This window comes from Hakea prostrata, chromosome 7 (assembly GCF_041222555.1).
Source record: "Hakea prostrata isolate BN-2017 chromosome 7, UWA_Hpros_2, whole genome shotgun sequence".
NCBI lineage: Eukaryota > Viridiplantae > Streptophyta > Magnoliopsida > Proteales > Proteaceae > Hakea > Hakea prostrata.
In genome coordinates, this window is record NC_142606.1 from 72,289,664 (window position 1) to 72,316,804 (window position 27,141).

A 27,141-nucleotide genomic window follows, 5' to 3' on the forward strand; every position below is an offset into this window, starting at 1 on the left:
AATAAATTTTGATTTAAAAAAAAAGTTAAAGAAAAAAATATTATGTACAAAATGTAAAAAAAAGGGCTGCTTTACCGTCTAAGTGGCAATAAGGCACACAAGGTGACAAAATGACAAAGAAAACCCATGTCAATTAAGCGTTTCAAAACAAGACGATTGAAAAACTCTCTTGCCTAGGCAAATGCTTTGACAACACTGTTTCCAGTTTAGTCTCCATCCACATTCAACCCTAGGCCCTTTCCTAGTCTTGATCGAAACTTATTCCTATTCCTACCTGGTTTAGGATTGACATTTCAAATATGAATTTTGAGCTCTAATACAAATGCATATCTAGACTTCAATTCCAACATATCGAAACAATATTAGAGCCTTTAAAAATCCTAACTTAAACACCTAGAAACCCTAATTTTGTGTTGGTTCCAATTTAGAAGATCCTGAAGATTAACCCTAAACTTGGGTTTGCATTAATTTGCATTAAGGTCTTGGCTCTAGCTCCTCTTCCCTCTTCAATCTTTATCAAGGAGGAAATAGGTCAAAGCTTCAGGCAGGAAGTCAAGTTCGACTGGAGGCCCCCCATTGCTTGGTATGTAAATCATTCGGCCACTCCTTTTGTGAGAAAAGCTCTACACTTGCTTTGTCAAAGCCGAGCCCTACCCCTGCTGGAGTGCCCTCTCTACCACCCCCTTCTTGTGTGAACGCTCCCTTCATGCCCGCCTCTAATGGCCATACTTCTCTTCCCTTATTCCAGAGTCATTGGATGCAGTGACGTTGACGACTACCCTCCTTGCATCTTTGAACAGATTTGCCGCTCTTTCTTCTAACATTGACGGCCTTGATTTCGTCTTGTAGATGCCTTGTCCACGACATAGTTGTTAAGGCGTCGCCTAATCGTTGCCTCGGTGTCCATGTGCCTTCGGAGCGCCTCAAATCGGCGTCGCCTTATTTTTAGGCATATAGTTTTTTTTTCTTTTTTAAATCACATGAAAGATGCCAAATTGAAGGCATATATTCAATTACTTATTAGATTCCGATTGTAAAGTATCTATTGTTTGAACCTATATGCATATTTATAATGACGCTTCATGGGATCAAAATAAAAAAATAAAAACAAACAAATCGAAAGAGAATAAGTTCTTGACTCGAGTCTCACACTCTCACTCTCACTCTAATCCTAATCTCTTTCTCTTTTCCTCTCTTCTTCTCTTCGATTCCCGCGACGACACTCCAACAAGCAGTGCCCAGCGATAGGTGACTTCTTCTCTTGGTTTCTTCCCGCGACTTTTATTTAGGACCTACTATGTGTGGTTTGTAGTATGTTGGATGACTTGAGGTAGGGTAATATTAATTTTTTTATTATATAAGATATGATAGATTTATAATGGATTAGAGTGAATGAGATGTACACTAAAAATTTCACTTAAAACGCCTCAACCACCTTAAAAGCGCCTCGGAGTGCGCCTCGTCAACTCATCACCACAACTAGCCTAAACCGCTTCGTATTGTCACTTTCCTTGTGGCTTTTGTCGCTAAAGGCCTTGCTGTTGCAACCTCTCCTTATGCGGCCGTTGCAGAGCTGTTGACTGATTCTCCTCATCTTTCTAGCTTTCCTGCAAGTAGCCACTCTCCATTGTTGCTGATTTGCCCCCTCCTCCTCCCTCTTCTGTGTCTCCTACTTCCCCCCTGGTGCCAATCGTTGCTTTTTTCATCCTTGAGACCCCTCCCTTTCATGGAGTTTTAGTTGGTCCTCCCTTAGGTGCAAACTCGATCCACCCAAGGCGATCCAACTTGGGCCCCTCGGTGGTTCTAACTTGGTCTCTTGGTCCACCCATTCTTTATGACCCAACCTTCCTAATCATTCTTTGGCCTTCTTCCCTCTCAATTCCCTCTTGGGCCAGTGGGCCCTTTGATGGGCCTTGCAGCCCAACCCTGCTTTTCCAAGTCCTCTTCCTTGCGTAGGATGGGTCTCCCCCCTCTCCTCCCCTCCCCTTAGCTCCCCTACTCAAGACCCATCTCCCTCTCTTGGCCCATGTTGGATTCTATTAGGAGTCTAATAAGAGTTTGTATAGGAGTTAAATTAGAGTTTGCATTCACGTAAAATTCTATTCCTTGTAATAGTCTACTTTCCACTTAATTATAAATAGAGGGCTTGAGATCATGGATCAATAAGCCATTCTGCCAAACATTGTATTTCTGTTTCTACATGGCATCAGAGCCTAAATACGAGTAGGGAAGTGAGAGAAAAAGAAAAAAAGAAATCCATCTCCCTTTCTTTCTGGAAGCCTCGAAATCCAGTGTGTCGAAATCCAGTGTCGAAATCCATCGAAATCCAGCCTCGATTAGGACCTTTTTTTTTTTGCAAAACCCATCGCAGATTTTCTCCAATTGTTGCAGAATTTTTCTGCAACAGTCGCAGGAATTTTCTGCAATTATCACAGAAATTCTGTAACCTATTGTTCGATTAGGGAAGCGACCTACCTTCTTCTTTTGATTTTTTTTTCAAACCCATCGCCAATCTTCAGTTCTACTGCTGGCAGTTTTTTAGTCCCGTCTTGGTCGCCAACTGAAACAGAAAAAAGAAGAAGAAAGAAGAAGACGATGATTCAGTTCCGTCTCGATTTGATGAATAAGAACAGAAAATAGCGGAAAGAAGAAGAGAAGAAGAAATCAGCAACTTCCGCTGCTTCTGCAACTGCAACAGCTTCATCTTCAACTCCTGCAACTACCGTCGCTCTCCGCAACTTTTTTTTCTCTCTGATTCTTCATCTGAAGCCTGCGATTCTGAAGCCTGTTCTTCATCTGAAACCTGTGATTGAGGTTCTTCGATCGGGGTTCTGCTATTGAGGTTCTTCGATTAGGGGCTGTTCTTCTTAAGCCTGCGATTGAGGGTCGATTCTTCATCTGAGGTAATTTGATTAGCCTAAATAAAATAGATGTTTGAGGGTTATTTTGGTAAATTTGAATTGCAGGGACTTATATGTAAATTTGTATAAGTTTTGAGATTTATTTGCAAATTCAGATTTATCAGGGACATATTTGTCATTACTGAGAAAAAAAAAGGGGGGGTATTTATTCTTTTTTTTAGGTGGTTTGGTTGTTGCATTCTGCGACATTTCAGTTACTTTGAAGGGGTGAAGACTGAAGAACTGCAGACAATTTTGTCAACATGGCAACCACTGATGGTACTACTGCTCCCATTGGATCCGAACATTATCCCACTCTTCATCCTCTTTCGGTAAGATTTGATGGCACAAATTATTTGATCTGGTCTCGATCTGCTTACCTAACTATTGCTGGAAGAGGACTAGTTGGATACATTATTGGCACCACTATCAAACCTACTACCGCAGGTGCTTTACAGGATAAATGGATATCAAATGACTCTCTTATTATGTCATTCCTTTTGAATTCCATGCATCCAAATATTGGCCGAGGTTACCTATTACTTGATACTGCAGCCCAAATCTGGAAGGTTACTACTGAAACCTATGGACAGTTGGGGAATGATGCACATATTTATGAGCTACGAAAGAAGCTTCATGAGACTACCCAAAAGGAACTGACTGTGGTCCACTATTATGCTGAGTTGCGATCTCTTTGGCAAGAGTTGGATCATTATGGGGATTATCACCCCACCAATCTAGATGATGTGGCGACTTATAAGAAGCACATTGATAAGATTCGAGTATATGACTTCTTGGTAGGTTTGAACGTGAAGTACGATCAGATTAGAGTGCAAGTCTTAAGTCATTCTCCCTTTCCTACACTAGAACAGTCTTATGCTCTTGTTCAGTGTGAAGAAAGTCGTTGATTAGCCATGCTTCATACTCCTGTTATGGAGAAATCAGCTTTACAGTCTGTTCGCACTAAATCTGATCCGACTAAGGAGATTGTCAAGTGTGAGCGCTGTCACAAACCATATCATACCAAGGAAAATTGTTGGAAACTGCATGGGAAGCTTGCTGATTTTGAGCAAAAACGAGCACAGAGAAAGGGAAAACCAAAGGCTAATATTGAGAGGCACCTTTCCACCACACCCTCTGCCAGACATTGGTTTTTCACGAGGAGTTGGGCGGCCCGGCCCCCCGGTCTCTACCCCGACCGGTACATCCTCACTGCTTCCTTTACTACCCATACCAACTCCTACCTTGCTACTTCAGGTAAAACTTTTACAAGCTTTCAAGCTTCTTCAATTTCTACTCCTTGGATCATTGATACATGAGCCACAGATCATATGACAGGTTTATTCAGCTCTTTCTTACAATATTCTCCAACTTTTGGAAAGGATAAAGTTCGAATTGCGGATGGTTCCTATTCTTCCATTGCTGGAAAAGGGACCATTTAGCATTCTCCATCACTTTCTTAGTCTAAAGTTTTATATGTTCCCTCTTTCTCTATTAACTTGCTCTCTATCAGTAGTTTCACACATGACTTGAATTGTAAAGTGACTTTTTTCCCATCTTATTGTGTCTTCCAGGATCTGGTCACGGGGAAGGAGATTGGACGTGGTAAACTAGATAATGGACTTTATTTGCTCGAGCCGATTGGAGAATCTACGTCTGCTTTGACTACATCTTCTAATCCGGTCCATTCGGTAATATCAGACCTTCATCAGTGGCACTGTAGGCTAGGTCATCCCCCTCTAGGAACTCTTAAGAAAATATTTCCTGATTTGGTTTCTTCTTGTAATGAGGATAATATTTTTTGTGAAGCTTGCATTTTTGCGAAGCATACTCGTTTTACTTATTTACCTTTTCTTCATAATAGAAAACCTATTCCTTTTATGCTAATTCATACTGATGTGTGGGGTCCCTGCCGACGTGTGTCTATTACTGGCCATAGGTACTTTGTTACTTTTATTGATTGTCACTCTCGTTCTACATGGATTTATCTTTTAAAACAAAAAAATGAGGTTTTCCGATGTTTTCGTGATTTTCATAATATGATTAAAACTCAGTTCAATGCCACTGTGAAGATCCTTTGCAGTGACAATGGCACAGAGTATATTGATGGTGAATTTCAAAGATATCTCTCTGACTTTGGCATAATACATCAAACCAGTTGCGTTGATACGACTGCCCAAAATGGGGTTGCCGAAAGGAAGAATCGGCATCTCTGGAGATAGCCCGTTCCATTATGATTGCTATGAATGTACCTGACCAATACTGGAGTGATGCTATACTCACTGCTTCTTACCTTATGAATAGGATGCCCAGTAGAATACTTGGTTTTAAATGTCCTAATGAGATTCTTCAAGGAGCCTCTTCTTTTATTATTCCCCCAAAGGTTTTTAGATGCGTGTGTTATGCCAGAATCACAACCCACCAGAGTAAGCTGACTCCTTGCGGCCTACGCTGCATATTTTTGGAGTATTCTGCTACTCAGAAAGGGTACAAATGTTATCATCCTCCCTCCAGGAAAACCATTGTATCCCTGGATGTACTTTTTTATGAGTTTTGCCCTTACTATACACCTCTCCAAGGGGAGAGTCCTAGAGGAGAGGTGTTCTTTCGACTCTAGATCTTCCTATCACACACCAACACAACTTAAGAGTCCCAGAAGAGTTTCTTGACCAGGGGGAGACTTCGGCCAGTATACCTGAGGACTCTAATCCTCCCCCTTCGATTTCTGAACCATGTGAAGAACCTAGCCAGGGGGAGACCACTCCTGTGAGACACACTGTTGGGGTCTTTCAAAACCAGATTGACCAGAATAAGGAGGTGCAGACTTATCAGAGGAAGAAATACAACCGGCTAAAGCAGGTGGAGAAAGGTGATACATTACCACTTCAGTCTCCTACTCCAGAATCAGAATCTACTGAGGTATCTTCTTCCAATCTTCCTATTGCTGTTAGAAAAGGGGTCAGATCTTGTACTCAACATCCCATAGCTAAATATGTTTCTTATAACTCTTTGTCTGACTCATACCGTGCTTTTATATCCTCTCTGTCATCATCTGATCTGTTCCTAAAAGTTGGCAGGAAGCCTATGCTGATAAGAGATGGAAGGAAGCTATGGTAGAGGAAATGCAGGCAATGAAGAAAAATGACACTTGGGAGCTGATTACACTTCCTCCAGGAAAAAAACCAGTGGGCTGCAAATGGTTATTTGTGGTTAAACAAAATATGGATGGATCAGTCAACAAGTTGAAAGCTAGACTAGTTGCAAAGGGGTTTACCCAAACCTATAGGATTGATTATCAGGAGACCTTTGCCCCTGTTGCGAAACTAAATACTGTCAGAGTTCTGTTGTCTGTAGCTGTGAACAAACACTGGAAATTGCACCAACTAGACGTAAAGAATGCCTTCTTACATGGGGAGTTAGCAGAAGAGGTCTATATGGAAATTCCACATGGTTTTTCTGATGACAATACTGCAAGGAAAGTCTGTCGGTTGAAGAGGTCAATATATGGGTTAAAACAATCTCCTAGATGCTGGTTTGGACGCCTTCTGAAGGCAATGACTTCTATTGGGTACAAGCAAAGCAATGCTGATCATACACTATTTGTCAAGAAGTCAAGTACTAACATCACACTTCTCATTGTTTATGTAGACGATATTGTCATCACAGGAAATGATGGTGAAGAAATTCAAAAGTTGAAAGACTTTCTTGGCAGAGAATTTGAAATTAAAGATCTAGGGAATAATTCTTAGGGAAGTTACAGTATTTCTTAGGGATTGAGGTGGCTCGATCAAATAAAGGTATATTCCTATCCCAAAGATAGTATGTCCTAGATCTATTATCAGAAGTGGGAGTGTTGGGGTGTAAAGTAGTTGATACCCCTATTGAAGCTAGAGTTAAACTTAAAGAAAAAGAGGGAGAACTAGTGGACAAAGGAAGATACTAAAGGCTGGTAGGGAAGCTTATTTACTTGTCCCACACTAGGCCAGACATCGGTTATGTTGTAGGGATAGTGAGCCAATTCATGCATGATCCATATTTAGCTCATAGGAAGGCTGTTACCAGAATACTACAATATTTGAAGGGAACTTCTGGAAAAGGAATACTTCTGTCACCCACCGATAATCTAAAAGTAGAAGCATACACTGATGCAGATTGGGCTGGATCTCCAGACAGGAAGTCAATTTCAGGTTACTGTACCTTTGTTGGAGGTAATCTAGTTACTTGGAGAAGTAAGAAACAGAATGTGGTAGCTTTATCTAGTACTGGAACTGAATATAGAGCTATGGTTCGTGGAGTTTGTGAGCTACTATGGTTGAAAGGCTTGCTGCAAGATATTGGAGTCCAAGTTCCAAACCCTATGATGTTATATTGTGACAACAAGTCTGCTATTAGTATTGCTAATAATCCAGTGCAACATGATCGAACTAAGCACATTGAAATTGACAGGTTTTTTGTCAAAGGAAAGTTGGAACAAGGGCTAATTTGCATGCCTTTTGTAAGATTTGGAGACCAAGTAGCAGATGTTTTCACTAAGGGTTTGAAAGAAAGAGATTTCCTTCATATTGTAGGCAAGTTGGGCATGACTAATATCTATGCTTCAACTTGAGGGGGAGTGTTGGATTCTATTAGGAGTCTAATAAGAGTTTGTATAGGAGTTAAATTAGAGTTTGCATTCATGTAAAATTCTATTCCTTGTAATAATCTACTTTCCACTTAATTATATATAGAGGGCTTGAGATCATGGATCGATAAGCCATTCTGCCAAACATTGTATTTCTACAGCCCAGCTCAAGCCCCTCACTTTCTCGTTCCTTCCCCCTCTCTTGATCCCTCTTCGTCCATCTTTCTTCCCTCCCCTCTCTCTGAGTTTGAGGATTCTTCCTCTTGTGAAACCCCATCTCCTTGTCTTCGGGAGTGCAGGTGCAATAGCAAGTCAACTCATGGTCGTCACATTCTGGAACAAGACTTCGTTGTGGAGCTTTTCACTTCTAAGAAAAAGAAGAAAAATTGAAAACGCCGATTGTTTTCTTGTTTTGTCTCAGTCTTATTCGTCAACCTTCTTTGTCTCTTGATTTGCTTTGCTTAATGCTGTTTGGCTTTGTTGGGCTCATGCCTGGTTCTTGTATCTCTCCCCCACCTTTGTTTCCCCTTTTGGTTAATGAATTTTTTTTTTCATTCATTCATTCATTTAAAAAAAAAAGAAGTCAAAATGATTATGGAGGAGCATTTATACGAGGGAACACAAAATTGGTCGTGTGCAGAGACTTACTTTGGAAGGGCTAAGGTCACGTAGCGACTTCACATTTGTGAAATTTTGGAGGTACTAATTGAAACTCTTAAGTTTCGTTATGAGTTTAGAATAGTTTCTCTCTTTGGTTGGAATAATTTGAATTTATTCCACCAAATTGCACCTATGATTTAACAGAACTTACCTAGTCACATTTCAAGGGGGACTAATTATTGGTAGGTATAATGAAGATAGATAAGTTGTAGATCAAGATTTGTAAGTGGCAACCTATAGACCCACTAGTTGCCCAACTTTTAGAGTCCCATCAATTTCATGATCGAAAGATTCGCCCTTTGATCCTATTTGACTCTCACAAGCCTTCTTACATCTCACGAGGAAAAAAATGCGCTGAAGTAGTAGTCATGCATTGGAATTTTTTTGGATAGTTGAGAGTTCACCCGTGATTTCAATTTTCAAATGAAGGAGGCGAAACCTCAGTTTCGCACATCCTAGTCTGCATTGGAATTCTAAACAGAGGGAAAATTCTAGCCATCCTTTTGATACTGATTTGGATCAGATCAGATGGCTGGATTGTCTTTGTCGAATTCTAATTCTGAATCCCACCTTCTGTTTTAATGACAATATAATATTGCAGCACATAGCCATGGACTTCGTCTGAATTTTGAGGTTGTATTCTACATACCAAGGCAATTGTTATTCACCGTTGCCTATTTCCGGTTGGATGTTTGTTACCTTCTGTTTATTGGTTCCAACGGCTAGACTCTATTCCATACTTTACTAGTTATTGTAGGGGATATGCAAGTTGTTAATTATATGTACCGAGTAGTACATATGAGTTGTAATCGTAATTCGATAAATGAATCTCTCCTCTATCTAGATTGGAGTTTAAGTGTCACTTAGGGTTATTTTTAGCTGGTAGTTGAGATAAGGTTCATTTGTATGTCTGATTCTTACGACAAATTGGATTACAGACTTGTATTCAACATCAACATAAATAAAGGTTTAGGGGGACTTCCAGTGTTCGTCCTCCATCATTCCTTTCCCATCTCTCTCATATTGTCTCATGCAACTTGTAAAAAAGGGAGGGGGGGGGGGTTTCTGCACTATTGAGAAAATCTAAGCTATGCTCATCATAGAAAATATAAAAAAGGGAAAAAACAACATAGGGTTTCTTATCTGGTATCGTTTGCTGTTATTTTTAAAACTTATTGCTTGCATTCACTGAGTCTTTCTATTTGCTTACTGATTTCTGATCAGTGATTGCTGAGCGGCTGGGCTGAATACTAGCTTACAAGAAGACCTACTGATTTACTTTTCTGCTATTTATTGCCGAACTGATTTGGTTGTGGTTGCTATTGGTTGATCTTGTTTGATTGCTGAAAGTTCTTCCTTCTGCTTGCTATGTTTCCTTCATTCTGGTTGATCTTTCTTGTTTAATTGCTTTCTCCCTGTTTACTACACTGCTGTCTGGTTGAAATTGATTTACTGGTATTGATCCACCAGAACCTTTTCCCTCAATCCCCTAGCCCTGGCTTCATGAAACTCACAAGATGGTTCTCTGTTTTCCCTTTTTCCATCGATATTTAGGAGATAAGTCCTCATTTCTCATGGTTATCTTTTTAAGTTCCAATTCTCTAAACTATGCCTCTGCAATATCTCCTTTTGTCGTATCTTTACCCAATTTATGTGTTATTGGATACAATCTTATGTAGATTTTGATTGTGCTGAAACAAAACACAACTTTGAAATAACAAAGTGCAAAATTTTGGTATTTTGGTTTGTAGTCTTGAAATTCCAAAATTTCAGTTGAAATCTCAAAATCTTGGAAATTTCAGTTGGAATCTCGGAAACTTTGGTAATTAAGTGCGACTCCCACTCAAGGAGACGTACTGAATCAACTCTTGTCAACGGCATCTTCTTCTACCAAACCCACCAATTGTACATGCTATTAGCGGCATCATATGACTTGTATGATGTATCACAATGTAATGGGTTTCTTCACAGTTTCGTGATCCAGTACTTAGAGAACAATGCATATCAGTACCATCAACCTCTTACTATGTATGTACAATTGAATTAGACTTAAGGAGCGTGTGATGTTATGATGTTCATGAAAATTATTTACTTAATTGTTGTGTATCTTTGACTATATGTGTTAGTGATTTACTTCATTGTATATAATTTTAGTTTGCTTCTTTTATTATACACGTCCTTTAGTGCTTGAACAATGTTTAAATATGTAATTATACATGAGGATTCAACGGTATACTGCCAATCAAGGGTGTGGTTGACTATCATCTTGTCAATGGGCATATATTGTCTTGCCATTGAAGATTAAGCTTCACCATGGAGCTTCAGCCCAAGCCAAGTAAAGCTGGACGGTTACTCCCCCAGCTGGGTAGGTCTAGGTCTAGAACCAGCATCTACCATAGACTTGGGAATCTTTTGCCCTTGGAGCCACCTGCCAGCATGCTCCAGCTATTACGTATATATGATTATTGATTGTATTGACATCGATGATCAATGTGCTTCTCGAGACCGATCACTTTATCTATTCAGACGAGTGGTGAAGCTACTAAACTTTCGTCATCAGGGGAGATTGGGATCTTACTTGTATGTAGATTTATATCTACCATGGAAGGGTGAATTGGATATTATTTATTGGGATCATGTCATAGCGCTTACGGAATTATTCTATGTTCATTCTTTGAGATGCTGATTTATTGATCATTATTTTGTTCACGTGTAATGCCACAAGCGGGGGAGTTGAAGATGATTATGCTCTGCTATTGAAGGTCATTATTCTCTTATTTGCTCAAGCCATCAGCTCGGGACTATTCTTATCTGAAGGGCGTTCGTGGTGTATGAGGCTCTAGCCATTGTGGGGTTAGAGGATGATTGTATTGCACACAAACTTAACCTTGCTTTTGCTGAGAGGCTGTTTCTAGACTTGAACCCATAACCATAGTGTTGTAATAGAGTAACCTTACCATCATGGCACGGCCCATCCTCACCATTTATATAAAATTACTATTACTTATATGTTTGTGTTCTCAGTAACAATTTCACTTGTGAAGATTCGTGTCTACAACAATCTGAGTTTGTCTAGTTTGTGGTAACTTATATTTCTTGTCTGGTTCACAAGAACCTATACTGCATATGTGGTTGACAATAGCTTCTACGTTTTTTCTGATTGTTTGTTCGTCAACAATCTAATACTGTCTGTTTTGTAGTAAGCCCTACTACCTATTTATCATCTTTTTATTTTTATTTTTTGAATTTGATCCTTCTGTTTAGGGCTCTATATTTGCCTTTGTTTGATCAGAATACTACTTACTGGCTACCTTTCTTGAGATGGGCTTTTGATGTAGTTGTTGGATGCTGCAGTGTTATCTTTCTTCTAGAAGGCGATTACCTACTTCTTGACAAGTACCATGTACCACTAGCCTTTTGTGCGAAGTGTTTTTGATATTGATATTGCTGATATGGTATTGTGCATTGCAATTATTGTTCACTAATGCCTACTCATTGTTGATTGAATTCAAGATGATGGTTATTTTTTATTTATATTGCTAGTACTGACTGGCGTGCTTTAGTTGTTACTGTACTTATTTGATGTTTGACTTAAGTCTGCTCATTGGCATCTACAACTGCTATTAAGATTGGTACTACTTCTATTATTAATTCTTGTTGGTCCAAGCCAGAGCCTGCTTTTGTTATATGTATACTATAGCTTGAGGGGGGAGTGGTGTGCTGTGTGGGGTACATGGGGTTGTAATTGTTAACCGATAGGCAAATGTCTCCTCTATCAAGATTTGGGGTCAGGTGTCCTTTTCCCCTCAGTCTTATCTCTGTTGATTCTCTGGTTTGCTACACTGGTGTTACAAAAGTGATCTCTTCAATCAATTGTAATTTGCTCTTTGTCATGAGTTCATGTACTGTTGTTAAGTCTGAGCAGTGTAGTTTTGGGTTGTATTTCAGAGTTCAGTTACTTGAGTACACCTTTGAGATCTTTCCAGGTTTTCAACTCCAAAGGCCTATAAATTTTGTACCACCACGCTGTCTGTGAGTGAGCATCCAGGTGGATGAGTTTCTTAGAAACATCATGGAGATGCATTAATGTTTATTGCCACATTACTGATAGTAATGAACAATGTAACACAGCTCCTGATTGACACTATTGTTGTCTAGTTTCAACCAAGAGATTTGGTGATGGTTTTGCGTAGGTTCTGAAAGACTTCCTATGAGTAGAAATATCAAGTTGTGCCGTCATAAAAGGGGACCTTCTGTGGTGCTGAAATATATGGATCATATCCCCTGCATGTTAGAGTTGTTGCCAAACATGAAAAGCAGCAACTTTCTCAACATAGCTGACCTTGCTTTTATATGTAGGCCGTCATTAGCATGAAGGCGACACCGAACATGCATTTAGATACCCCCAATGTACAGTCCACATTGATAATGAGATAGATGTACTTGGCAGCGAGGTTACTAGAATGCAGCATGGCGAAGGCTACTAGCACTCATTCCTTGTCAAATGGAAGGAGTGACTTGAGCAGAGATATATCTTGATCCATACTATTTAGTTTCAAGCATATTTGACTCTACAAGCATTGGGGGAGCTGATGTAAGTCGGTTGCAGGAATTAACTGTAAGCTGTAGTTATAAAAGAGACAGTCATCACTCAAAAAGATGGGCCAGCCCCTGGGCTATAGGATCAACTAGCATAGGTTGGGCCAGTCCTATTGAGCTGATTGCTGTGACTCACTTAAAGGTGGTAATGGGGGATAACTTCCGGCAACCTTTTGTTTATTACTTTCTCAAGTTCCATGCTTGGCTACTTAGTTTTGATGTTAGTTGGTTGAGTTTTGATGTTAGTTGATTGAGGAACAAGTCTCAATTTCCCCTGTAAAGGAATGCTACTATATAATTTCCCCTTTTCTTTTTCTTTTTTTCTCAATAATTTTGTATTTCGGGAATGTAACAACTCCAGAATTTAGAAGGCCAGACCAGCAGGGACAATGATAGTGAGAAGAGAAGAGGAGAGGAGGGGGAAGAAGTAGAAGATGAAGAGAGAAAGGGGGGAGAGCTCGTGTGTGTATATTTATCACATAGAATCCAATCTCAGTTTAGGAAAAGTTTCCTAAACTGAGTAACAGCAAAGAGGAAAGAAAAAAAATACATAGTGCATAGAATCTCCCAAATCTACTAAAAAGGAAATTCCCTAGGGAGATCACTTGTCAGCCAAATAAGAAAGAAAAATAATAAGTCACAGAAATAGTAACCAAAGTAGAAAGTAACCGTCCACTGGCTGGAACGTAATATCTTCAACAGGGAAGTTTCAAGTATACAATTTAATGGACCTTAGGGGTCCTCTCCATAATTATTGAATGAAGAAAAAGGATGCACTTAGTTGAGAGACCTTGGGTGAGATGTGCTAGCTGGGAGTCTTCTGTGCTTTTCTGCTTCTCCAGAGGATACGCTGTTTCCCTGATTTGAGTTTATAACATATAATCAATTGATTTGAGCCTAATTGAGTTCTCTACGGAAGCTACTGGTTACCACTGATACTACAATCAGCTGTTCCCAAGCTCCATAGTCATTGCTTTTGATTGGATGACCTCCCCAGATGGTGCCTGCAGGTCTGTGGCTTAATCATCTCAAAGAACTCTGTTGGGATTTTCAATTCTGTCAATCTCCAGATCTGAGCATCAACTGTTGCTCATATTTGGAGACTTGATTTCTAACATAGAATCACCCCTTCAATACTGATTGGAGCACAGAGAAGACGGACATGTTGTCTATATTTGGTTACTTTCTAATTCTGAAACCAGCTTTCTACTTTCATGACACTGATATCTCAGCATCTAGCCATTTACTTTGTCAGAGATTCGGAGTTTGTATTCTATATACCAAAGGGTTGTTTGATGCTAATCTCATCCACTTTCTTGTACTTTTTGCTATATTTTTGGGAAGCAATTCATTCTCAGGTTTTGGGCTCCTATTCTGTCCTGTGGCTCCTGCCATTGTTGTTTGTTAGGTTCCCTATATTGTTTCCACTTAGCTGGGTTATTTCATACCTATACTGGATATTGTTCAGGGATACAAGATCCACCATAAATTGCTGTTTGGTACAAGTTCGTGTCCGGTTATTAAGCCTGAAATAAGTGTTTTCTGGTTATATTTGTGATCCTGTCTGCATTTGGGTTAATTGACGCCTAGCTTTACATTAAGGGGCCTTTGGGTCCTTCATATCTGTCTTAACTTGGTCATCTGAGGTAAGTTAATAAAGCCCCTGGTTCATTTGGTCTGTAATTAGTGAAATGTTATTTAATTGAGACCTAGCTTTACATTAAGGGGCCTTTGGATCCTTCACTGAAGACTGCTGTCTTAACTTCATCATCTGAGATAAGTAAACAGAGTTCCCTGCTTATTTGTATCATACTTTGTGTGGTGATCTGTTGGAATACCTGCTTTAGGTTACAGAGCCTAGAACCCTCAGATATATACAGAATTGGGTAGAAGGTAAAAAAATTTCATGTAATATCCTCCTATAGCCACCTGCTATTCTAGGATTTTAGCCTCAAGATTGTTATCCTCTTTGTCTTCTCTGGTGTGGTGACATGAAAGAAGCTAGTACTCCTTTTCCTGCTGTGCAAATCACTGAATTCTCTATTTCTGTTTCCAATGGGTTTTTTTTTGTCAAGAAGCTTTCATCAAGGCATGATCCTTGTTCCATAACTGCGAGGTAGGGGTGCCATGCCATGGATTGGCTGCTGAAGCCCTTCCATCTTTATAGCCATCTTAATATCAACATTTTGGGCATTAATCTTCTTCAACTGTTTTGGTATGGCCTAGGAGATGGCATTCTTATGAATTTTAAACATAACCTTTGATAGTTGTTTGCCAGCTCTCTTTAATAGCATTAACACAGCCTGGTAGGTTCCTCCATGTTGCTTCAATGCTGAATAACCTTTTCAATTGGTAGAGGGGAGTAGGGGCAATAGTCAGAATCATAGGCTGGTTCATGGACCACACTTGCATCACTGTACATGCTTCTCCCCTCTGTAGAGCCTAGAGACCTGTCGAGCCTCTCTCAAATGAAACCATGTACCCATCTTCTGTTAAACCATCTAAAGAAGGGGCAATTGGAGCCCATATTGATACGAGCACATATTCCCAGAAGCAATTAATCTGAGAAGTGAACTTTTGGTTGCCTGCTTCTCATTTCCATTCAGTACTTCCTTGAAACCAACCAAGGCCAACTTTGTTTACTGCTCATAGTGCTAAACGGCCGCCCAGAAAAAAAAGGGCCACATTGGTAGATGCCAGGACCTACAGTCAGAACTGGCCTCTGCTGTGCAGTTATCTGATATTGGGAACTATAATCAACTTGCAATCAGAGAATGTATCCAGAGTACACAGGCCACCGTGGAGCCGGGAAAAGAACTTGATTGAATTTAAATTTATCTGGCCATCTCTTTTTCTACATTAGAAAGAGCAGAGGGTAGATGCTTGGGCAGACTGGAGAATCTGAACTTTCAAGGAGTCCCTCAAGTATTGATAGTTCAGCTCAGGATTTTCATAATCCCTTGTGTGACTGAACAAGCATAGGTCTCACTTGATCAGAGTCTGGAAGCTGAGAGCCACCCACCCTGCCCTCCGCCCGCGGGGGGGGTGTTGGTGTTGCTCCTTATGGGGCATCCTTACCTAGTAGCCTTCTTCTATCTCTTTGAGGCGGAGAGTGGCCCTCCAGTCACAAAACTTCTTCCTGACAGAGGTCTTGATTGGTGCTTTAATCGTTCCTGTTTTATAGTAGTGTTCGGCTTATGATTCCATTACCACCTCTTTTTTTGGGTCAAGGACTCCATTACCACCTCTTTTTTTGGGTCAAGGACTCCATTACCACTTCAATTGCTATACTAAGTGCATTAAGATGTATATCACTGTGGATATTCTTCATATTGTTCCTTTATAAAATATAGTTAAGCGTAATTTTCCTCGTCTGCCTTTTTTATTAGGGACCTGGAGTTGGACAATAATGCATATGAATATTGATGGTAGTGTCATTCTGAAGTGCCAATCATTTGGTTTCCTATGTGTATTTTTGCAGGCAATTGGTTTCACTATGGACATGTACAAAACTTTGTGCCCTTGGCTTTGCTGTTGGTGTTTTTGTTGGTTTCACACTGAAGCAACGTCTTAAACGATGGGCTGCTAAAATTCTCAGGCGAATGAAGGATGACTGAAAGCGCTTGTTCTTTTCTTTCAGTATTTTGTTGTCTTCATCTAAAGACTCATTCTTGCCTTTCTGCACTAGCTGTTGGTTCGGAAGTTACTTTGTTGGGTCCACAAGTTACATGGAAGAAACATCTTTTGTAGGTTCTACTTCAGGTGAGAGATTTGATATAGCCATTACTCATGGTGTCTGAAAGTATTGGTTATTCTTGTTGCTCTTTTCTATTTTTTGCTGCCATATTCTTGTTGCTTGTTGAGCAGTAATCACTTTCCTTTTCTCTCTAAAGCAGTAACCAATTTTGTCTATTTAATATGAGGCTATTGTTTGTCATTAATGATGCTATGGTCTGTCATAACGAGTCCAGAGTCAAAGCTCTGGCGACTATAGCATACAAGATCCTTAAGGGCCTAAGGGGATACAATTTGGCTGCATCCATGTTCTTGCTGTCCCAAACATATATGTTGACATGGAATCCTGTAGTGTATCTTGGAAAATAATAAAACCTAGAATGGTATTTGGGAATCCTAGGGAAAGGAAATCAGTCCAAAGCCATATGATAGGGGTATTTGTCATAACCAAGTTGGTTTGAACTTTTTAACCCTCTTCAGCTCTCAGACCAATGCTCGTTAGAACTGGTAAGTTTCTTTGGTTCCGATACTGGCTTCACACTTCTGAACTGGGTTTCTTCCACTGAAAAACCGTGAAATTTCTCCAGCCATTGCTGCCATTGATGCATCAGTGCTGCGAGGATTTCTCTTTCCCAGCTCCCTCTCTTTTCTGCATGACAGCGCCAGTGTCGTGCTTCTCTGATGGCTTACTGGCAGTGGGTTGAGAGGAGAGGCCCAGGGAGCTTTGGTGATTAACAGCTGATCTTGGCACCAAAATGCTGCCATATCTTTGGGCGATGAATGTGCATACCAATTAACCCACAGTTCTGCACCGGTTGTTCTTAGCCTCAGCCTTAACTTGCTTGGATCAATGAATTGGTTGGTCTTGATGGCCTTATTTTGCTTGTGATGGAATTCGAGCAACAGCAGCAGCAGCTCCCACCGTCTTTTTCTGAGATGAGGTTGGAACAACAGCGGGTTGATGTGGCCCAAATATTGCTCCTTCACTTTCACTTTTTCCTTCCTGTTGCGTCTAGAACTTGTTGGCACTACCCAGAGGGCCAGAGTAGTAGGATGACTGTTTTAGAACTTCGTACATGTTACCTGAGTAGTAGGATGACCTGCACTCACAAGAAGAGTTAGAGCGGCCCAACCTGGGGTAGGTCGGAAAACTGCTTTCGAGGATCAAGTTAGTCTAGACACAACAATGAAGGTTCTGAGGAAGGTTCTTAGATCGTAAGCAATAGTAATAGAGAGTTGTTCATACCTCGTGAGTCCAAGAGGTAGGTTTATATAGAGGTTACCTCGAGCCGTTTACTCTGTGAATCTGTCCCCTTCATGAGACACAATGTGGATTTCCTTTGGCAGTAGACTCCCACTTTCAGCAGTTCCCATAATTGACTCCAATTGAGCCGTTGCTTCAAGAGTCATTTCCCCATATTTCACTATGGGCATACGAGGTAGTTATTTCCATAACTGGTGCTTTTGACTCTCCATGGAGACTTTTTGACTATGGTCTTAGCCGACTGGGGGTACTCATTTTACCTAAACCATATCCTTCCCGACCATTGCTAGCTGGTCACAGGTAGTACTTCTCCTTACAAACTGTATCTGGCCCGACAATGGGGGTACTCGGGCTGGTACCTTACCACTACCCTTCGCGTTCCCAATACCGCCTTCACATTTTCTTTCCTTTGCCAATCACGTTGCCATGGAATATGAACTGCCTTCTCTTGATTCCCTACCCATTTACTTTGCCATTCTGGGTCCAGTGTATAAACCTCACATCATTTCTCCCTCCCTGGTGCTTTCATGTACCTTCCATCTTTTGAAAGAGTGTAATTAGGTAGCTTATTCTTTGGCTTGAAACACAGTCATTTCTACAGGAAGGATCGATCCTGGTCACCCTGTCTTTTGGTTGTTAGACTTCTATGAGTCTGATTCCTTGCATTTTCCCTGTGCTTTTGGATGAACTGTCTCATACCCGAAAAGAAAAGAATAGACTTATTAACTTCATTGATGTAGATCCTATCAATCGAATCATTCTTTATGAGACATACGAGACATTAAAAGTATATAGATCCATTCATTGATAAGAGACATTAAAAGTATATAGATCCATTCATTGATAAGAGAACTAAAAGTGTAATTAGTAATTGGATTAATGGTAAAAAGAAAATCCTGGGCTGATGGATGTTAGCACTGAGTATATATTGGTGAATGTATATATGCAAATGGACTCAATTGATCCCTCCTCTATGTTTTTGATAAGTTGAGACGTTGAGGATCTTTATTCCCTCTTTGCCCAATCGAACAAAAAAGAGGCAAAAAATTGAATAAGGAAAAGAAAAATGTGAAATCAACCCAACGAGACTTGCCAATTATTTTACAGAAAGCATTATGAAGATGGCTTTGCTTGTGTGGATTTATTATCCTATATACATTTTACATTTCCATTGATGATGAATGGATATATGATGATAGGCATTTTCCTTTCTATCATATTTTCATTTACACAAAAAATAATGACTCTAATTATGGTGTCGTGTGTCCCATTGAAGTTGTTCAGAAATACTCCTTGTGGAACTCGAACCGTGTAGATGATTTTTTTGTTAGGTCACGCGATAATTTCTTCAGCTCCTTAGCTAATACTGGCATTCCACAGTAGAATACTCCTGCAATTGCCATTCCAATCATGGGACGTCACCACCACGCCCCAGACAAAAACAAAACAAGTGAACAAAGACACTACAGATTTCAACCCTGTGTTTTTCTTTGTAACATTATCACTGATCAGGACTCAGATGTAACAGAAATCCAACAAGTGTAGAAGATATATTGTTAGACTTACCAACCGTTGCTCCGGGATGCTTTGAAGCTATTCTTTTGAACACGTGTTTCCAGTTGGGCCGTGCGAAATGTGTTCTAACCTGCAACGAGTGATAACACAGAGATGATCATAACAATTTTCTAGCAAAAGTTGCCTTATAATCAGTAAATGAGGTAGCTAGTTTATAGCTCAACTAGTTTCAACATTTGTTTTTCTTTTGTCTCTTTCTAGTCCTACTGGAAATGGAAAACTGAAAAACAGAAGTAACAGAAAATCATTGATATACCCTAGTGCCAGAGAGGATGTCGACGCCGTGTTTGGCATGGTTCAAAGCCTGTACCATGGTGAGCAAGGTGGACCTCGCATCTCCTTCTTCATAGACGCTGGTGAGATAGTTGTGCAATTCGATCACACCCTGTTATCAGAAACCATTGTTAGTCTTTTAATTATATTGAAATAGATCTATGAGTTGGGTCTTTTAATTAAGAAGCTGGAGTAGTTAAGGAGGAAATGAACTGGGTTTAAGTAATAGTAACCTTTTGATCCATTCCGGCGACCTCGTTCATTACTCCCTTAAACCATTCGAAGGATCCAGTTTCCCTTGTAACCCAGTAGAAATGAGCGTTCGTAGTCCTTTGCGTTCTCTTCTTCCCTTGAGATGTGGACGTAGAAGGAGTCATGGAGCCCTGATTGCTCTCTTCCGACCTACTCGTCTCCGTGTTAGAATCCTAAAACCATCACCAAACACACACATATTAGTGTTTACTCAAAGAAGATAATTTTTGAAAGAACAAAAAGAAGCGATAATTGATCATACATTTTGGTCTTCAGCTTTACGTAGATTGTTAAGTAAATCTCTGAGGATGCTAATAAAAGGTGTAGCTCCAATGCCAAGACCAACAAGGAGGAGCACATCATAGTTTTTGTAGTCCTGTGCTGGAGCACCGTAAGGGCCATCAACCAATAATTTTGGTAAACTGCATTCATCCATTTTGTAATCGATATCAACCCACAGTAATTTATTGAACTAATGTTCTAATTAACGAGTTTGTGCAAGTAAAATTATTTGGATCAACTTACCCGCTCTTTTCCTTCATTCCAGGTTGACCAAATTTTGCTCTGCCAATGACTGATTGTGAGGAGGAGGCCCCACAAGTTTCGGTGAATACGCGTTTCAGCTCCTGTGTCCAATCTCCTACGCTACGGATATGTACACTAATATAGTCGTCGTCAGGTGCTGAAGTAATGGAAAATGGGTGCCTGCAGAGAAGTTTTGAAGGAAGGAGTAATAATTTTAGATTCTAATTTAAATGGAGATCGTACATGAAACCCTAGAAAAAAAGAGAGATTGAGATTCACCACTCAAATGGGGAGATTGCTGGGCATTGTAGAAATATGTACTGCCCACTTCTATACCTAAAGCCATTGGGCTTGGACATCATTATGCTCAGTACATTTCCTGGTAGTAATGAAACCTGGTGATACATAAAGAAAACCATTATAAATATATATAATACTTACAAGTAGATTCACTTGATTGATATGATATTCAATATAGATACTTTAAACCTTGCATGTTCATGTCAAAGAAAATCAAATCTTTTGACTATGAAATTTTTTAATGTGTAGCAAAAACCCAGTTGACTAAAAACCCAAAAACCAAAGATTGGAAAGAGACCATACTGTAAATTTAAGGAATGATCTAGAAAAGGTTTATAATACCTTTAAGCTCTTAACAGAATAACTTTTTGATCGAAATGCCCGTAGAATTCGTTCACATGCATAGAGGCAGAGCGGGATAGCTATGTACATCCATGTCTGTTAAATCAATACAAGACACTGTTAGTTGTTCATAAAATTTTTCTAAGTAGCTTAACCAGCTTCTTTACAGTCCAACAGTTGGTTTGAAATACTGGAAAGGAACCATTTCATATTGGGTTTTCAAATACTTCAGGCCTTCAGACTACAGATAAAGTGTATGGAAATGAATTTCTATCAACTAGAAGAAATTATCAGGCAGCATAAAGAATTACTGTAGACAATGAAAATGAGATGGCCTATCAAGTAAATATTGATACATATATAAATGGCTTTCTTGTACTTCTATTAGATTTTTCCTCATGGTCAGTCACACTCTTTTAAATGGAACTAGGTTAAAAATGAAAATCATCACTGTTTTTTTCCCCCTTTACTAAAAACTAATGTGGTACACAGATTCTGGATTTACCAAACCTTATTTTATGGTTATCTATGGCTTGCTCAGAGATGAGCTTCTGGCTAATGGCTGGCAAAACCTATCTTGGATCGCCACCAGAATTGAACAGAAAATGTATATCAATTCATGTAGTTGCTGGAATCAATTGGGATATATTATCTAATTTCAAATTTTTAATAGGTGAGCCAATCATCCCTAGTCTATGCATGTATAGAATATTTTTTATTTTCTTTGTAGTGCTATGGCTTCATGTATCGAGCGCAACTACTGCTGGCCTGGGTTATTTAAATATGAAATTAATTGAGTTTTCAACTCCAGGTGGCTCTCCTATATATGGGGTTGTTTGGTTTCATGGTTTGTAAGCTTGGAAAATAGAAATTTGTTTTTGAGTGGAAAATGCTTTCTGAGGGAAATAATAAGAAAGAGAATCAGAAATAAGAAGTGCATGGATGGATGGATGGATGTTACTTACCGTTTTGAGGTACCACCTGTGCTCGAAGAACAAGAAGTAGCCATGAGCGAGAAGAAGCGCGTAGACGAGAGTGAAAAGGTGATGGGAATACCAGAATGCGTTGAAGCCAGTCAATCGGTTGAAGGGTGGTGGGAGCCTCACAAGGTTCCTGCGGAAGCGGCGGGTGGCCAACGTGAAAGCGATGATCATCAGGACTACCATGCTGATTCCAGTCATGCCTTCTGCACCCCTCACTAGGTCCCTGTACGTTGGCTTCTTGTTGTTGAAATCAGGTGATATCAGTTCAAACTTCTCTGCTTTTGAATTCGCTATGCGCGGGAAATCGCATGCCAGGTGGGTCCCGGCATGTACAACTACTCCTGCTATCCCTATTGCTGTCGCAATCACCTACGTATAAATATACATATACACCTCATTTAACACCAAAATACATAAAACTAAAAATAAATGGGTAAAGTAAATCTTCTGTCAAGGTTTGCATTAGCCCCTTTGATTGGTAATGAAAAGAGAACAATGTGTTGGCCGGCGGGGGGCCCACATTGTTTTCTCTGATGAGAGAGGGGACTCTACTGTCATCCATCGTGGATGGCACTCTATCGTTAAAGGGAGTGCTAGCAAAACACGATTCACCCTCTGAGTCTTAACAAAATGAATCAATAGTCAAACCCCTAGGAGGTCTTACTTCTAATCGTAAAGATCAGGGGCGGACCTGTGAAGGGGCCGAGGGGGGCCATGGCCCCCCCCCGGGATTTTAAAATTTTATATAAATTCCTTAATTCCCTTGTTTTTCACTTTTTCTCTTCCTACATGTGAAATGGCTATTTGGCCCCCCCAAATATTGAGAACAAATTTTAAAGGTAAAATAATGGGCACATATGTCATTCCTAATTAAAAACTAATTCCTCAATCCCTATTTATCCCCCCCCCCTCCCCCCTGTTTTCTTTTCTTGACTGTTTCTATAAACATGGTTAAAGGACTCTGAAAAAACATCTTATCTAGGTATTTAAAAATTAAAATGTCATCCATAATTAGAAAGTAACTCTTCCATCCCTATTTATTCTCTCCCCCCCCCATCTTTTCTTCTTATTTATTCTCTTCTTTTTCTTTCTTTCTATTTAGTCTCTTCGCTTTCTATAAGCGATGGGTTAAGCAAAATTTGGAAAAAATGATCCACTCAAAAATATGATTTTATACTAAAATGATTCAATGGAAGTAAAAATCATTAGAGGAAGCCTTACTTACCTAAAAAAAAAAAACCACAAAATAAAGATCAGATAACAAAAAATATATATTAATATACCTTTCGTCAAACAATGTTCCCCAAAATACACGTGGGTATTCTTTAATATAAAAAAAAAGAGGGGTAAAGAGGGAAAATGGGAAAGGCGGGAAGGTTGCTCTGTCATGTCAAATATGGACAAGTCCCGTGAGTGTGGAGTGCATGAGTATGGGTCCCATGATTGAGATGCTAAATATGGACAAACTTTGTGAGTGTGGGAAGATAGGATTTGAAAACTTAATTTAAACTCACTGTATGATATTAAGATATGAGAAGAGCACAAACATCTACTCTCACAATAAAAAATTCAGAATATCATTTATGTAGACAGTGATATTTTTGTTATTGTTTACCTTATGGAAATTGATGTTGTCGTCGAAAGGAATAAATAACCTAGCATTGGTGGAGCGAAGCCACGTAAGAGTTTTGCGACACACAGGAAGCAAGATGAGAGCCATGTTGAGCTTGAGGGTCTCAGCGGCACCTTTGGCGGTGGTCAAGCAATAGCCCATCACATGGAAGCCCTGCCTGTTCCGGTACTGCACGAATTTCCAGATGAAGAGAGTGGCCATGGCCAAAATCCACAACCCCAGAATCCAAATTCTCTGCCAGTTCTCCAACACCACACTTCGTATCTTCCCCCAAAACATGCGCAACAGGTTCTTGGGTTTAAATGATTGCCCTGCTTCCATGTTCATATTCACGCTCAAGCTCTGACTCCATCCCATGCTCGTTGTGCTCAGTGCTCTGCTACTGTTCATGTAGTGTTCCTTTTGAAGCAGTAAGCCTTCCAATTGCCATAACTGTATTTGAAAACATGTAAAGCAATACGTCATACGTGGCATGTTATAAGCTCTATTTTTTCCCCATTTTTTCCAAAAACAGAAAAATCACCACCAAATATGTTATTTATTCATCAGATTAGTGGTACTCAACTAAGGATATATAGACGATCAAGCCAAAAAAAAGCTAGGGGTATAAATCAATAATCTTTTCAAAAAGAATCTGAATCCTTAATTTAAGAAAAAAAATCTACAGAATATAAATCTCCCACTGATTTTAAATATAATTTTATTATCCCAACGATTTTTATCCACCATGATATTAGAAAACTAATATTCCACTTAAAAAAGAAAAGAAAATAAATATCACTATCAGAATGATATAATGAAATATTAATATACTAATATAATGGTAGATAAAAACTATTATCACATCTCAGTTTTGTAATGGGAGAATTCTTTCAGAAGTGTCCCAGAAGCATCTGATGTCTACTGAACTGGAAACAAATTGGTACAGATGGTAGAACTAATGATCGGACCTCCAAACCCCAAATTAGGTCCCCCAGAGCGTTTGGTTTGTCATCAACTGCCCCCTCCCGACCATTACCTACTCCAGATCCCAATTCTAACTGCTCTCTTGGGATTGAATGCTTTCCTTTTTTAGTTTGTATTCAGTTAAATTAATGGAAGAAATGTTGATGAAGATAGCAGAACTAGGAAAGAGGACAAAAATATACTAGATTTATAGGGTGTCTTAGTCTTGTTTTGATCTGTTAATTACCTCGATATAGCCCAGGTCTTCTGGGTCTAGTTCTTCCATTATCAGCGCAGCATATTCTTCTGCTTGTTCTTTCAGTTTTGCCAGTTTGTTTGCAGAAGCACTGAGCATTATCAACTGCATACAACAACAACAAAAGGCACATCAGAAATTAATTAAAGAAGATTTAAGAATGTTCTAACGCATAAGACAGACAGTACCAGAAATGTCAAAGAAAGAGGAAAAAAAGAAATTGAAAACAGTTATGCTAATTACTTCTTTCACTTCCTCCCTTGTGATTCGGCCATCTTCGTTGCTGTCCGCCCTGCAAAAGGCAAGCTCTTTGTTAACAAATTAAGATTTCTGTCGTTTGATGAAGGGGTAACTTGAGAAACAGAGAGAGATTAAGAGAAGATTATTAACACTGCTCACATGTCGAAGAAAATCTGGAGGCGAGCGTCAAAGCTCTGGTCCGATATCTGTAGCCAGAACTCGTGAAGTTCTTCTTTGTTAATTCTCGTTAGCTTTTGACATCTCCGCCTAGCTAACACATCAAAAATCCCTACTGCGAACTCCTTCGAATCGTTCATACCTGCTCACATCGGAAATCAAAATGACTACGATCACAGAATTGAATCAATATTCAGATGAAATGAGAGATTGATTACTCACCTATACATTCGCCGAAATCTTCTCTGGAGAGGAAACCGTCGTTGGCAAGCCGTTCGAACCGTGACTCTACCATGCGCCAGAGTTCACTAGCATCCTGTGTTGCGGTGGTTTTACTAATGAATCTAAGACCTTTAAGCGCTCTTTGAGCGCTGGATCTAGTCCTTTCGAGCTTCGTTTTCATTTTCCTTGCATCTCGAGCAGAAATGATGAGTTCATCCGGCTCCGGTGATGAAGCTTGAGTTCTCGCCGACGGAGACCTCAGCCAGGGAAACTTCCGGAGACTCTTAGACGTAGCAGACAAGCTCCGGCTTAAGATACCGCCAATCCCATTGAATCTAGCCGAATCGGTTCCGTTCGTCGGAGTAACACTGCGTACGACGATGGAGTCATCTCCAAGCTCCAACGTCACCTGTACATAATCGTCGTCATTGTCGGTGTTTCTACTTAGATCGTTGAGGAAGATTGGCAACATTGCTCCTCCCAATCCATACTCCCCTGAATGTGGCAAATCGTCTTGGAAATCGAATCTCCTGCTGTAATTTGATATTCTAGAACTGCTCCCTGCTGGAGATGATGTTCTCATCTTATGTTTGTTTGTTGTTGGTCAGAACCTGTTCTGCTAATCTGCTTCCCAACCTCCAGCTCCAGCTCAAGCACAGGCCTTGGGCGCCATGGTTTGGCACGCTTGAGCTGAAGCTTCTTCTTTAAACAAACCAACAAACTAACAAACAAAACCCTCTTTAACTGTGATCGATCTACGCGCACGATTTCAACGCTGGTTGCTGTTGAGTGCTTATAGTCGTTGAGATTTCTTGAAGACAATTCCTCGTACTCATACGTGTATATATATATGCAAGAACCTGAATTAAATTTTTTTTTTTTTTGTTTTTCATAACAAGTGGAGAAAAAGGACAATATATTGCTGGTTCTATTCGATTTCTATAGATAGTATCTGAGATTCCTGCATTTTATTTCTTGTTCCTTCTTTCACTCGAAGAAATCCAGTCGTTTTGCTTAGGATATGTACTTCTTGCCTATTGTCGTACTGGAAAAACGTATCCCCTAGTTATCTGTGTGTATTTTTTTAATCAAAAAAAAAAAAGTAATCGCAATAGGTGTTTATATATTTTTAAAGGAATTTAATCACATTTAAAAAAGTACATTTCCCTACTGGGGATTGGTCCAAGTTTCGAAAACTTGTCCTGTAGCAGGTTTCGATGTCGAATCCTTGTGGATGAAAAAACCCGCTGGAGACTCACCGATCGATATGGGGACATATCACAATATGTCGGACGACATTTGGAGGGGTGTCAATGAAAAATTAACTCCTAGCTTGGAGGGATAATTTGAGGCTATTTTAGTCCGAATTTTATTTTATAGCCTAACTTGAGGCCAATAAATATATTGAAAACTTTATTTTGACCTAAAACATCACCTAAACTAATGTTCATAATCGACATATGTCCGGCTATAAGCGAGTGAAACTGAAAGTCTGAAAAACTTGCGGGGATTTGTATGAAATCCTGCTACAAAAAATGTAAAAGTCTAGAAAACTTGCAGGGATTTGTATGAAATCCCGCTTGATTGATACAAAAAATGTAATAGTCAGAGATAATGAAACAAGATATCCTTATAAAAG

General features: G+C 39.7%; 1 protein-coding gene across 1 annotated transcript; it reads right to left on the minus strand.

Moving 5' to 3' along the window:
- Positions 1–18,793: 18,793 nt before the first annotated feature.
- Positions 18,794–26,366, minus strand: LOC149012000 (Riboflavin synthase-like superfamily protein). Its single transcript, XM_089163728.1, has 14 exons — positions 25,503–26,366; positions 25,263–25,422; positions 25,107–25,155; positions 24,855–24,968; positions 23,645–24,094; positions 22,012–22,398; positions 21,047–21,142; positions 20,684–20,799; positions 20,405–20,584; positions 20,142–20,301; positions 19,861–20,052; positions 19,611–19,739; positions 19,346–19,424; positions 18,794–19,169 (listed from the first exon to the last, which is right to left on the minus strand). Exons 1-14 carry the CDS (start codon positions 26,083–26,085, stop codon positions 19,060–19,062), a joined length of 2,805 nt encoding a protein of 934 aa, XP_089019854.1. The 5' UTR covers positions 26,086–26,366; the 3' UTR covers positions 18,794–19,059.
- Between the last annotated feature and the right edge of the window lie 775 nt (positions 26,367–27,141).

Coding starts and splice junctions, on each gene's coding strand:
- LOC149012000 (XM_089163728.1), bottom strand. CDS start 26,085: ATGAGAACATCATCTCCAGCAGGGAGCAGTTCTAGAATATCAAATTAC. Junction 20,585..20,683: donor GCAATCTCCCCATTTGAGTG/GTGAATCTCAAT, acceptor ACTTCTCTGCAG/GCACCCATTTTCCATTACTT. Junction 20,053..20,141: donor GTAAAGCTGAAGACCAAAAT/GTATGATCAATT, acceptor TGATGGTTTTAG/GATTCTAACACGGAGACGAG.